This window comes from Glycine soja, chromosome 5 (assembly GCF_004193775.1).
Source record: "Glycine soja cultivar W05 chromosome 5, ASM419377v2, whole genome shotgun sequence".
NCBI classification, from domain to species: Eukaryota; Viridiplantae; Streptophyta; class Magnoliopsida; order Fabales; family Fabaceae; genus Glycine; species Glycine soja.
Genome location: NC_041006.1, coordinates 1,420,965 through 1,436,535, shown reverse-complemented (window position 1 = coordinate 1,436,535; position 15,571 = coordinate 1,420,965). Strand labels below are relative to the sequence as shown.

The 15,571-nt window shown below is 29.0% G+C and overlaps 1 protein-coding gene across 1 annotated transcript; it reads left to right on the top strand.

Annotated features, from left to right (window-relative positions):
- Positions 1-561: 561 nt before the first annotated feature.
- LOC114411431 (ethylene-responsive transcription factor ERN3-like) lies at positions 562-1,446 on the top strand. The gene has a single exon (XM_028375119.1). It carries the CDS (start codon positions 648-650, stop codon positions 1,260-1,262), a length of 615 nt encoding a protein of 204 aa, XP_028230920.1. The 5' UTR covers positions 562-647; the 3' UTR covers positions 1,263-1,446.
- The last annotated feature ends 14,125 nt before the right edge of the window (positions 1,447-15,571 follow it).

Here is a 15,571-nt window from a genome sequence, read left to right as displayed (position 1 = left end):
AAACCTCATCGCGTATGTCTTAACCCATAGAGGAATAAGATAAAATAGGTCATAGAGGCTCTAGGTACATTTTTTAACTTTACACTCATTTTTCTCTTGAAAATATTGACTTAAAAGTCAAAGTTTATAAAGATATACCACTGAAATTTAGCTTGTACCGACCTAAAAAGATTTTATTAGGATATTCCTCCGTCCTGATGAACTGGTGTTGAACATTAACAATTTTGTTTATTCTAATGTTTATCTTCATCCAAAGGCTAAAATAAGCCTAATTCCCCCCTGATAAATATTTATACTGTTCAAATTTATGCTTTATAAAACCATGCCACATTTTAGATGCGTCCATTACAATTTAAAACAGGAGTTATAGAATCTCTCACTATTACATGTTTCCAATCTGAATCAGATGCCTTTTAAAAAATATTTCTTTCTGATAAGATTCCACAATTCTTCTCTTTTATTCGCCTTTAATTATTTCTGTATAATAACCTTTGGAGAAGGAAACAAACCCAAATCCGACAAGTAGCATGCTATTACCTCATCATCGACTTCATTGTTACATCAAAGGCTTTATTAGTCATAAGTGCTCACCCTCTTCTCTTATCTATGCTAAAATTCAACCCAACCCTTTTTTTCTTCCTACTCTCATGGAAAACATAGACCCCTCAAAATTTTCACACCAATCTCAAAACCAAAACAAGAATAATCTTCCCTTGATGCCTATTGAAATAGACAAGTCCTATAAGAAGAGAGCCATAAAGGTTCCAAAAGTAGCAAACAAGAGTGAGAAAAAGTTTCTTGGGGTGAGACAAAGACCTTCAGGAAGATGGATTGCTGAGATCAAGGACTCCTCACAGAAACTAAGGCTTTGGTTAGGAACTTTTGACAAAGCAGAAGAGGCTGCCCTGGCTTATGACTGTGCTGCAAGGCTTCTTAGAGGGAGAAATGCCAAAACAAACTTTCCAAACCATGGAACCATGAACACTCATGAAGAAGATTGCAGCCTTTTGGGTAAGAATCCAAGGGCCTACCAACTTCTTAAGCATGCAGTCATGAAGAACCATGCACTTTCATCATCGCTTTATTCCACAGTCGTGCCTTGGAAAAACCAGATCATGATGAGAGACGAGTTTGACTCCCTTGTTGAGGAAACTATAGTTTGTTCCATTCCTGAACAAGGTTCTGGGTGTTGTGGAATTTCATTTGGAAGTTCTAAGGTTTATTCTTCTGTTGTTGTAGCTCCTTCTTTCAGTGCTTCCTAAACTAGTATGTCTTATTGCAATTATTTCTTTTTATGTCTTCCTTCAGCCCTATTTTGCTTCACAAACAGATATCAAACTCTAGTTATCTTCACTACATATAACATATCTGATATCTGTTACATGCATGTTGTCACCAGATGATGATATAATATAATCTACTCCCATGTGATCTTTTTATTACTTATATGGGCGGGCTAAACATTTTTACTTTCATTTCTTGATGTAATATTGCTGTATGTATCATAAGATTTGTCATATTTCATATTTACTTTTGGAATAGATGTAGTGTAGAGTCTTGTCTTCCATTGCATATATATGGAGCTCTTCTTTTAATTTCTAAATTATAGCTAATACTGGCAGATGGGGATGATGGTTACATTGGGCCAAATCAGTGTGCTCATTCCCAAAAGACAAAAATGAGGGAATGAGATACACAATATATTTATTATAGTAACTTATAAAAATTTTAAACCGAGCTGGAAGGCCACTACATCAAAGGTTTCATGCATCCTACTTTTGTTAAGTTAGAGTTGTTATTAAAGTCACTTGTTATCATTTCACCTGATAATCTCATGTTTTGAAACCTTTGTATCCCCCCACATTCTTTCATCATAACTATATACGATTATAATTACTACAAATAAGATTTACAATTGCACAAGTACAAGAACAAATAACTTTTAACTGTCATACACAAAATCAAATCGTTACATAAACAAAAGACTTTTGCCAATTACAAATTAAAGGTTGTTTTGCTGCAAACCAGTGCCGCACTCTCCACCAACTCTAGACCCATATGGAAATATTGACCATAAAAGACACAAGCTAGCCACCAATCCAGGGTATAAACGTGTGCAATAAATTTGCAGTTGATGGCATTCTTTTTTTTTATGCAGTTGATGGCCTATTCCATTCAAATGTTATATACTACACTATGGTGTAACTCTTTCAACGGAATTATTTTTTGTACATAAGGCGTGAACCCAAGAGCATTAAGGAGAATACGACATATATATCGCCTAAACTAACGACCCATTGATGGCATTCTAGTATAGAATATATGGCTGGTTATAAGATTTTAACCCTTAATTAAGATAAACTGTCTTCGTATGATATCGTACTTTCAACAAAATATGAATTATTGCGTGATTAATTTCAACTTTTTTGTAGAATTTTGTTGCTTCAGAGGTAGCTTAGCTCCAAATAACTTTGACTCTTTAATAGTATGCCTGTCCAAATAAAACCACTCCCGAGTCACATATTTATGTTTAAAATAGGTTATGTAATAACAATGTTTATATTATTATTCAATTATAAATTACTATATATATATATATATATATATATAAAATAAGTTTACTTTATTAAATATATGATTTTGGTGCTGTAAAAATGGTGTTTTATTTAATTTAGTCTTTTAAAATTTAAAATATTTTTTTTAGTTCTTATCATCAAATAACAATATTATTTCATCACGACATATCAATATTATTAAAGAAACAGTCACATCTACTTTTTTTTATTTATAAATTATGTTTTTTAATCTTCATCTACAAATACTATTTAAAAAAACAAATGACTAAATTGTCAAATTTCTTAATGACATAACAAGTTAATAGGTCACAAATATTGTTGTTATATAATCATTTAATGTTATTACTTGCCAATAAAGATTAAAATAAAAACAAAAACTTAAAAAAATTAAATATTTAAATGTCTAAAATCAAAACTCTCATTGTAGCCACTAAGGATCAAAATATTATTTAAGTCTTCATTAGAAAATAATTGCAAGATATGGCATCAAAATTATTACCTCTCACATTGAATTTTTAAATTTCTGAAAGAAAAAAACTCGTGTTCTTAGAAACCAATAAAAAATAATGATTTTTTTTTATAATTGTAAGTATTTTTTACTAGAGACAATCTTATTCAAATGAAATAAAATTATTATAAACCATAAAACTCTTTCTAAATAAGTTGCTAAAACTTAAACCAGGTATCATTGATTAAGCGAAAACAATAAATCTTTTATTATCATGGTTATAAGGCACCCACATAAAGCACTGATATAAATATTGCTTATAGTTTAATAAGTTACTGCTATTTTTAATGAATTAAACGCAACTATTTAATTCATTACCCTTAAATTTAATTGGCGTAAATAGTTATGTTGATACCAAATGTTTCATGAACTAAATTATTAAGTATGTCCACGAACTTCTCTATTTCACAAGTTTTACAATTCAAAGAACATAATCATTCATATATAATTCATATACCCTTAAATGATTTTTTATTGAAAATTGTCGTCAATACAACATCGAGAAGTCGTATAATCATATAAAATGAAATGAAAAATGGTAATTATAAGCAAGTTAGTCAGACCACTATTTATTTTTTCAATTTTTCTTCGTAACAAATAGCATCACTGTTGAAATTCTTGAGTTATGGCACTTGATCTATGGAGAAAACACTCCAATTTGTGCCATATAAGTTACAACTTTTCGTCATTATCACCATTTTATAAATGACAAAAGGCCGTTGTGATGGAATTTGACATCTAGTAATGGTCATTTTCTTTGGTAGCAGCCACTGCAACCGCAAACCCTCTTCTTAAAAAACAAATCCTTGTTATTTTCATCCTCACAATGATCACTAGCTTCGACTTATTGCCCCAACATAGCAGACACGATTAGCATGCGCCAAGTCATGGCCATCATTGCATATATATCAAGGCCTAAACCACCACTGTCTCTTCAATAAATAATACGTAAAACAAAAGCCTAGAAGTCACTCAGCATACAGCCTGGCATACGTAATATGAAAATTTTACATTTTAGTATCGTTATTTTATAATAAAAAAATAAACAAAAGGCCCCAAGGATATCAAACTTTTTATTTAGTCAATATAAGTTGCAACCCGATTTTAACGATCTTTAAATCTCTTGTACTCTCTTGGAAGTGAGACTTCAATAATCATGAATTGTTACAATCATGTTCTCACTTTAAAATTTGTTACACTAAAACATACTTCTTACTTTTAGCTAAAATAGTAAATATAAAAGAAAACTTATTCCCGTATGAATTGATGTTGAAATTTAAGTTTAAATCCACTCTAACAAAAATCATATATTTTTTTAAATTTGAATCTTTAGGTAATTGACTCGTTCGTAACTAAATGCAGGAGGAATGACAAGCATCTAGATATTTTCAATTTTCATAAAGAGCCTTCAATATTTGTACAATCTTACCACTAGATATTTCCATAAATAATCCATATGTACATACCAACTTATATTTAAATTACTGTTAGATTGCAAATACTAATAACCAACCCCTTTTATTTTTTGCCAAAGAAAAAGTTAACAATTTATTGTTGACAAACACTGGATGCCAATTTTTTGGTTACTTTGTAGCACTACTTTTACAGGATTGAAACGTAACACGACTCCACTATTAAGCGTAGGGGAACAGAAGGGCCAGCGAGAAGTGAATATGAATATATTATGTTAAATAGAACATGAGAAAATTGTGAAAAAGGGAATACGAACATGGGATGAAATGTCAGAATATCCTTGAATTGATGACGCTTCCCTACATTATTACCCTACTTACTCAATATGTACACACCGTTCCTAGAGTCAAAATTTGTGCTCCGAATAATACCCAAATTGCCTTATCCCATCCTGCTTTACTTCGATTTCATTCAACAAATGCAAAGGAAAATTTGATACAAGATTCCCTTAAACATCAGCTAGATGATTCTCTGGCAAGTTGGACTCCCTTTTTATTGACTTTCATGCAGCCAAGACCTACATACAGTACAACTAGGTGGAATGCAGTGTGTTGCCTATCACTTGGAAACCTACATTCCATATATACCTTTTCAGGAAAGAAAAAAGCAGAGACCTTTAGATCACATGGTGGAGACAATGGCATATTTATATTAAGGGACTCCCTTGAGCTTCTTCAAAAAGCTCCAAGTAATAAAGATTCTAACAAATTTCTAAAATGAATATAGACATTTCTTCCGTTTTGTTACATTGTCAAACCAAAGGTTTGTCTCCACTTATGTGTAGAGGTACACTTTAGAAAATAAAGTACAATAATATAATAGCCATTGATTTCAAAATCAACCGTGGTAATTGTGATCACATCAATTGATTTTCAAATTAACTGTTATTATTGCTATTTATTCTCTAAAATGCACGAAAAAATCAGTATTACGAGCATCGGAATAAACCGGAAAGGAGAGTGCATATCCATTTCAAGTATCTGGTTCACAAACTCCAACCAACCAAAACAGTAGTTCTTTCAATTACTGACTGTGAAAACAAGTGAGTCACAATTTATCACCATAAATTATGCTATGCACACTAAGGACTGAAGTTTCAGAGGTGTAATTAAATCCCCTCTTCAATTGTAATAATACCACTAAAAGGATGTATAATCACAAGGAAAGGTTATATAACTTCTTCACAAAGACAAAATAAAAAACATGCGATTCAAACATGTTAGCCTAGCGATTTATGAAAAGGAAGACCTCACCGAACAGGCAAGAATGTCCCATTAACACAGAGCTGAAGTTTTAAAGGCTTGGGAAGCATTCCTATTTCGGATAAATGGGTTGGTTTAGGGAGAGAACAAGGAACATAAGCACATAGCCATAAAAGAATAATCTGCAACTGCAAGGACACTACAATCTCACTAGGACTTAGTTCTTGTTAGGAAATAGACTATTTTTACTTCCTTTTTAGAAGCTTTCCAAAAAATGAGATTATTCATTATAAAAAAAAAATTAATCAAACAAGCAATTACTTTAGAGTTTAAACTAGTTAATCAACGCACAAGGAAAGAATACTGAAATGGAAAAATTAACAGAATATTCCTCAAAATTTAGCAGCAATAAACAATAACGCATTCTGTTTAATACAACAGCCGATATTATATTTATTTATTTTTTCCCTCATCTCATAGCAAAATCACCACAAATCAGAAAATTAGCAGCTGCAACACTACAGGCATTATCTCGGAAGAAAGCGCAAACGAAGTAATATAAAATTATTTCAAATAACAGCAGAGGCATCTAGATTTGAGTACTCGCTACGAAGAAGAAAAATCTTTCATAGAAATGCTGATACAGAGAATTCGTGAACGCTAACTAATTTTTCCATATGAAAACAAGAGGAAGCATAAAAACAATGTTATTTAAGAGAAGAAAGAGAAAGGAAATTGCTGGTAAAGAGAGGCAAAGTGAGCGCTGGATGCAGAGGTTTATCGACCGATTCTTGCTTTGTGTTCTTCCACAACCAAATTCAGGAAGAGATCGATGAACCGCTGCCTCCAGTGACTTCACCTCATCTCGATACACCTCCAAAATTAAAATTATCCGTGAAATAACAAAAATCAAAACAACAAACACAGCTTTGTAATTTTTTTGTGTGTTTTTGGATGAGATATTGGACACGCAAAGACGGTAGCTAAAAACAGCAAATACGATCCGTGATGTGAAAAACATAGATCTGAACATAAAGAGAAAATTAGAGCCAATTTCTCTTCCATCACAAGTCACACATACACACACACACCGGGGGGAAATATGAGTAATAGGAAGCTAAGCAATAAATAGTATTAAAGAAAAGAAAACAATATGATACAGAGGGAAGAGAGAGAGAAAGAGGAATATATGTAATATGAACCAGGAATCTGTGGAGTCACCATTGCCGCAAGTGTGTGTATCGCTCTCTCTCTCTCTCTCTCTCTCTGTTTTGAGTCACAGATCCACCACAGTGACTTTTCAAAGGCCGAATCCTTCTGCATTTTTTGTTTGTTTTTATCGTAGCATGAGAATTACTAGACGGCACCCTTGTTTTCTTAACTCAAATCCGGCCCTACTTTTTCTGTAATTAACGGCTTTTTTTATCCGATTGAAAATATTTTTAATTTAATACTATTCAATTACATAAACACCCCTAAGGTTTGTAAAAATTTTCTCACTATTCCTCATTTTTTTACCTATATTAACTATTTTATTGTTTAAAAAATATTACACTACCACTCTTTATACATTACATTAATCCATTAATTATTTTAAAACATCACATCTTATGCCTCCATAAGGGAAATCGTTATAAATGTTAATAAAATAGGAGACTTGCGTGTAATTTTAAAAAATGCTAGTGTAGTTTATTCTATTAAATGTGTATTTTTTTAAAAATTATTAAATAAAAGTAAGTATTATTTCTTAAAATCAAGATGTGTATTTCAAATCTCAAAGTTGTATTTAACTGGAATTTTAATTCAAACAAGAGTAACTTTCATGTTTTTATTAATATTTGTAAGAAAAAAAAATATTAAATATAAAAAATAATCTTAAATTTTGAATAAAAGTATGAAAAATCTAAAAATATTGTTTAATTATTAATTATTTACATATTATAATTTAAAATAAAATAATAATTTCATATGAATATACGATAAGTATTATTATTTGAATCGAGTTGCATGAATTTATTTTAAAAAAATAAAAATTTCTCAATATTTTTTTCTATTAAAAAAATTTGAATCCAAACCTTTAATAGAAATAAATGGAACTAATTGTAGTAATGTATAACTTTATTTGAAAAATAATAGTTTTTTTATAAAAGTTAATAAAAAGTTCATAATTCTAAAAAATAAAGTCAAAATTATCAAATAAAGAGACTTATTAAATGAAAATTATTGTTTTTATGAAAAATAAAAACTAAAAAATTTATTGTGAGAACATGTTTAAATGATCGAGATTAAAAAATAAATGTTAACTAACTTTTAATCTTGATGATCCATCTGTAGAACTTAAATTTATAATTCATATTTCTTATAATAACTGCCTTTTTTTATATAAAAAAATCCCAGTCCGTGGTGTTCCAATAAATAAATCAATAAAAATATTGGCATGGCTTCTTTAGCCTGTCATAATTAACACAAGTGTAAAGATTAGAGTTAGTATCTTTTTTAATAGCTTTTTCTATAAGTACTTTTAAAAAAAAATTAAAAAAATCCATATGCCAAAAATAATTTATGGCATATGGATTTTATTTCAAACTAGCTTATCCAAAAGTTTATTTTAATAATACTAAACACAATCAAATTTGTGTTCAATCGGTGGAGAAAACTCAAATTCACATCCAATTGTTGTAAGTTTAACTCATTTAATCTCAACTTTTTTTTCTTTCTCCAATCCAAAAATCTGTAGGGTCCATTGAATATGTCCGTCTCATTCATGGTAAAAGAGAAGAAGTAAAAACTATGGTTTGATTTCTACCACTAATAAAATACTAACAATTAATAACTATAAACATTTGACATAAAAGAAAAATGTCCATCTTATTCAATTTTCAACCCTAATTGTTGCTAACTTTCATCTAAACAATTTTGTACAGCATGACAGTCCCCTTTATGGTTAAACCAAAAGATCCAAAGCAGCTTTGTGGATAAAAGAAATTAAACAGGACACTGGTCAATTGTCACTACAACAGACAAAACAGCAACAGTTGGAGGCTTGGAGCTTGAAAAAATTAATGGATCTACTGGGATGGCCAGATGGGTATCTCTTTCATTCATCAAATAATTGAGTATTTTATTTAAAGATTAAATTGTCTTTATTGATAAATGCAAGAACCCAAGACATTAATTATAAAAACTTCTTTTCATTTAAAACTCATAAACTCAATTCCATAAACTTTCAAAACACGCATATATGCTAGTGTAAATTTAACCATTTTTACACGAAAAAAGTTTAAATGCTTTTGCCATTTATAAGTTAGCATTTTTTTTTATTTTTGATAACGGTAGATTATTTTTTGTCATTTTAGTTTTTGTAAGTTGACATTTTTTCAACTTTGATTTTTATAAGTTTCCTTTTTCATTTCTAATCCTTGTATGCTTGTATTTTTCAATTTTAGTCTATTTAAAATTTTAATTTTTGTATAGTCTCCATAATTTGTGTTTACAGGGACCATTGGAAAAATATAAACTTACATGAATTAAGAATAAGCAAAATATCTTATATGAATTAAAATTAAAAAAATATAAATTTATAAAAAATAAAATAAAAAAAAACGTTAACTTACACGCGTTTAAAAATATATTTAAACCCGTAGAAAACTACTTGCTGAAGTTAACACACGCACTACGTTTAGGGTTTATCCCACGGCCCCACACACGAGAACTATGTGGCATTGTGTTCCATACTTCCATCTTCACGTCTTATTGGTCAAGGAATATGATAAAGACATGAATGTTAAAATCCAATTTAGAGTTTTAAATTATTAAATTAATTTAAAGAAAAACCAATCAAATAATTAAGTAATATAATAATTGAAAAGAAACGTATATTTTTTATTCATTTTGTTTCAATTTCTTTTTTTACAATCCAACTGATCTATATCGAATTACATCTCCTTGTAATACTTACTATACTTTTCCTATAATCATTATTTTTTTTACAGCTCTTATAGTCATTGTGGAAACAGCAAATAAGGTCTATTCAATTATTATATGTTATAGGAAGGTGGTTATAGTAAAACTGTAAAAGTGAGGATATGAGTCTGCTTGTGACCCGTTGGGTTTTGGTGGTTAGTATCTATTTATATTCTTGATTGGCATCTTAATAAGGACTTTCGTCCAATCAATTAATCTCTGTAATGTTATTTACAAGCTGATAACTAAAGTTCTTGTAAATAGATTAAGATCGTTTCTTGAGGATTTAATTAGTCCCATGCAAAGAAGTTTTATTCTCGGATGGGACACTACCGATAATGTCATCATTCTATAAGTAATTATTCATTCTACGTCCAAGTCAAGAAAAAAGAAAGGGGATGCGATCTTCAAATTAATTGGATTTGGAAAAGGCATATGATAGAATTAACTGAGATTTTCACAAGGAGAATTGTGAGCTTAATTATGCATGGTATCTCGTCCTCCTTCTTTGGAATGGGAAGAGATCTAATTTTTTCCTTCCTAAGAGAGGCTCTCTTTTTGTTGTGTATGGAAAGACTGGGCTACATGATCAAAGAGGTTGTGGATAGTGGTGTTTGATCAGGAGTGGCCCTAGGTCATCTCATTTGTTCTTTGCGGATGATGTACTCCTCTTCACAAAACTCATCAAGCCTTCCACCTGGGGGAGATGCATCAACTGATTCTTGCGGATGCTATGAACATGCCTCACATGAGATTCCAGCTTTTTGTTTTTCTTATCTTGTTTACCAAATATTCTTGATTGATACAAATGGTTTCTAATTATGTAAAGCTCTTGTTTTTTGGTTTACTTGTATATGGGTTACGTTCTCCTTGTACAACCATTAATATATTTTCTTTGCCGTTTTAAAAAAATGTAAAGGTTTCCTAAATAACATATCATGTACAAACAGTAATTGTACTGTACAAACTTACATTTTCAAAAGAAAAAATTAAGCATAAATTTTTTAGCACATATTTAATATAACTACTTCATAATAGTCAAATTTGACTTAAACACCACTGTCTCTTCTACTTCTAGAGAATACATATGATTTGTACTAAAAGACTTCTACTTCTAGAGAATACATATGATTTGTACTAAAAGAGGAATATAAATTATCAATAAAGTATAAACAATTAGTATAGATAAAATTTACCTACACCAGAAAGCTCAGAGCATAAAGCCCAACCATATACTTAATCTCTTTTAGTATTTGTTGCATTTCAAGATTTTTCTATTTTGACTAATATTTTATGATAATTGGTACTTTAAATTCATATTATATTATAATTATTATGTACTTTGAATTTTAAAATATTAATAATAGATTTTAAAAATAAAAATAAAAAACAACTTTTACAATCTAATTCATGTTGGGAAATTGGAGGGGAGTAAAGACTTTGTGGTAGCGACATTGTATCCCACATTTTTAACTCAAAATTTTAAAATGTAAGTTTATGGGTCTTTTCCTTATTTATATGGTGCTCAATCTTTTTACTTTATTCGATATGTGACTTCAACTCACACTTATATTCCAATAATTTAGACCGTTAATAATTTTATTGTGTTACATGAATTGTAGCTAGCATTGGATTTGATTTAACAATTTAGACCGTTAATAATTTTATTGTGTTACATGAATTGTAGCTAGCATTGCACTTGATTTAAACTTAATAAATTATTTTTAGGATTTCATCACATAATTTTTTACCTAAAAATTTATGCAAATTAAACCATCTATGTCACCCTAGATATGTGTTAGAATATAAACAATAAAATGTGGCTCATTATCAGAATTTGATATAGTTGTTACAAGTTTTAAATTTGTATATTTGACTTTTAGTAAAGGAGTCAAATTAAAGAGACAACTACATTTCTAAGTTTTATGAAGAGATATCTTGCCCTCTGATGTTTGATTAATCAAAAATCCTTTAGAAATAATGACCCTAAATTAAATGGAGGTACGTTTTCGGAGTTTAGTCTTTTATATTTTTATATTTAAGAGTGTTTTTATTCTTACCATATGTATCACATTAAAACCAATAACAAAATAATGAATATATTTTTGTATTGAGATCCAAGAGGTCATCTGTTTGGCTGTGAGACTTTGTCATATAATGAATTAGTGTCTTTGGTTAAGTTTTTCCCTTTTACTTAAGTCCTAACATCATCAAAGGCCACACAAAACAAGCAAACAACAGGACAACTTCAAAGTACTCCATGCAGCCAACATCTATGTAGTGAATGAAATATAAAAAGGATAAAGAAAAAAGATCACATCTCACATTCACATGCAGTGACGTGGGTGTGGCTCACTTGGAATTTTGAAGTTTTAACCAAGGTATCGAGGCCTTTATTATTTATGATAAAATGAAGAAATTAAAGCCCTACTTTTCGCCTAAACTAGGGCACAATGCACAATGAAGTAAGGAAGACATGCATGCATGTAAACCATCTGCAAAAGTGGAAAGTTAAAAAAACAATCAAAAGGAGTCTCTGCTTCATTTATCCCTTTCCACTGTTTGCTTTTCACACCCCGCCAAGGAAGCTATATACAACTTTCTTATATTAACCAACCATCACTTCCCTTTATATATATATATATATATACGCACACACTCACCTCTTACGTTGATATATACTTAGCAATTAGCATAGCTAGATTACTTCATTATTAATGCTAATAATTAACCATGGCAACAGCAGCATTGTCTTCAATTGTACAGCAGCAACAAGCAGAGCCAGAAGCTGTTGCTGTTCCAAGCCCTAGTGCGTGGAAATCCTCAGGATCTTTTGGTCCATTCTTTGCCGTCATAACTGTGTTTATAATTCTCTCTGTTCTTTCGTGCTATTTGGGTCGCAAGTGGAACCGAAGGCCGATCGAAAACACCATTGGAGAGTATCAGAGGAAGTGGCTTTTTTGAGTGGCTAAAGCGCGTGTTAAGGGAACGTATTGGCAAAGATGTTGAAGTTGGAGGCGTTGGGGCGAGGGTGATGACCATGAGGAAATTGATCATTGTAAGGTCAAAGATAGTGAGGTTGCTCCACAAAACACAACCCAAGTTTGATTATATGTTCCAATGTAATTAACCGTGTACGTGTTACTACTTGTGGGTATCGAACCTATGTAATTCGTGCACGTTGTCGACAATTTAATTAGATTTGACCATTTATATATATATGTCTTAGTATAATGTATATTTTTACTAGTAAGATTTTTAGTTTAAATCAATGAGGATTTTTTTATTTAGGGATGTAGTATATCATTAACACTTGGGAGTATAGTATGAAAAACGTTGCTAGATGTTAAGTGGAGGTATTTAATTTAGATGACTCATAACTCCAATTGCATCTGCCCGTTTCTTTTATTGAAGACTTTTTAATAAATACAAGAAGGTCTAATTCATTAATTAGATTGAGTAAAAACAATAATTAATGCCTATAAATACTTCCAATAAATAGTCCAATAGTTAATACGCAATGTCTTCTATGTCTCGTGAAGGTGATACGTATAAGGCTTGAGAACAAGACATAATCATCGTTTTCTCGCAATAAAAAAAGGAGATGATGAAATTAGTTAAGAACGCGCGGCAATTTGCTGTACATGGAAACGTTGGTGATTTGCGAAAGAACATCATTAATGCTAATATGTCTTTGTACATGGTGTGTACCTTACTTACAATAATGAACGATTAGATCGGAGACAAACCCAACTATATATGCTTTTCTTTAATTTCAATGAATGATCCATTTTTCTAACAGAAAAACAGAGTATGAATATAAAGCCAACTCAACCTAGCTGTAGACATCAGCTGGTATAGAGGGAGCATCACATGGATGGTGATTGAGGATGTGTCATGTGCCGTGTCACTTTCATTCAAATATGATGAGTATAGTAAAAGTATTTAGTACTTGATTATTTGGTCAAACTTGAAACCAAACCAAAGCCGAATTAACCATTTAACTGGAAGAACGTCGCATACTTACGGATTTATAACGATCCATGTGCGGCATAAATATTACGTACTGTTATTTTCTTATTTACTAATCCGATTAATTATTCAAATCCATATTCAAACATATATCTTAAAAAGAATTGTAATTTTGGTGGCCTATAATTTGTAATTTGTAATTTTAATTCTCCTATTTTTAAATTAAGATATCTAATCTGATATTTATTATAATAAACAATTTTAATCTTTGTATGTTTCCGTTAATTGACCAGTAAAAAATAAAGAGATATTATTAGGAGTTGAATTTATGATCTTAAGATAATAAGTCAAATATTTTGTTTAATTAACTTTATAATCATTACTATCACTAGTGAAGAGTTATTAATTTTTTTAATTATAAAAATTTATAAATTAAAAAATATTTAATATGTAAATATTTTAAATTTATTTTATATCATTTTATATATTGTTATTTTGAATAGAATATACATATTTTTATTTTAATTTTACCAATTTATCATTAAATTTCATAAATTAATATATAAATTATTTACATAAGTTATTTTGTAAATTGATTTTAGTATATAAATTATTTTTACTCTAATTATATAAATATAATTGCATAAATTAATATGTAAAATATAAAAATTATGTAAATATATTTTAATATATAAATTGTTTTTATTCTAATTATATAAATTAATAAAATTTTATTATTTAATTTTGTAGGAAACTTACATGTTAATATTTTTGTTTTAATTATAAAAAATTTATTTAATAAATAATTTTTATTAATACCAATTATATAAATCAAGAAAATTACATTAAATTAATATGTTAATTATTTCATGTAATTTTTAAAAATTATGTCAATTTATTTTATATATAAAAAATAAAATTTTATTTTAATTATAATAAGTAATAAATTTTTATTTTTTAGATTATTTATATATTATTTTAAATTTACATAATTTTTATAAATTACATAAAATAATTTTTTAAATAATCTATAAATTATTTTATGTAATTTTAAAAAAAATTATAATAAAATAAGAACAAATTTTTATATGTAATAATTTATTAATTTGTATTAAAATAAAATTTTATAATAAAAAAAATTCATGTAAAATTAAATATTAAATATTTTATTTTATAAATTTTTATATTTAAAAAATTAATAATTTTTTTACTGATGATATATTTAAAATAAAATTTATAAAATTAAATAAATCAGGTAAATATCTCAGTGATTTATTATTTTATCCTTAAATAAAAAGTCACGATAAGTCTGAACTCAAATTTCACTTAGCAAATTTTAATAATAATATACATTTACACAGCAATTCCACCTCTCTTTACACTTTTTTTTTTCTCTACCTCTCTTTTTCCGTCATATTATATTAGTATTACATATTTTACACCTTTTCTCTTTTAATTTCTTTATATCTCAACAAGTGTATACACGCCTAATCGCTTATCACCGCAGGGCGGTGGAAATCTCCTATATATAGATGGTCAAAAACTAGTATTTTATTTCCTTTTTTTGTCTGTCCATCTGAATTCTGACATATATAATTATTATGGACATGCATACAAGATATTTAAAATTATTGCCCTATGCGATTCAAAGAGCAAGGTTTACCATGACTAGCTAACATTAACTATCACCCTTTTAAAAAATCGTAAAAGGATCCCAAAATTACGAGGATGACAATTATCGTGATTAAATTAGTACTACTATAAGAATTATGGAGTCAAAAAGAATCTAAGACAACGGTGCCTCTGAGTTTCCTAGAAATCGCACATGAAAAGCTTTATAGTTTAGTATTATATAATCTTACATACATGAACCACCG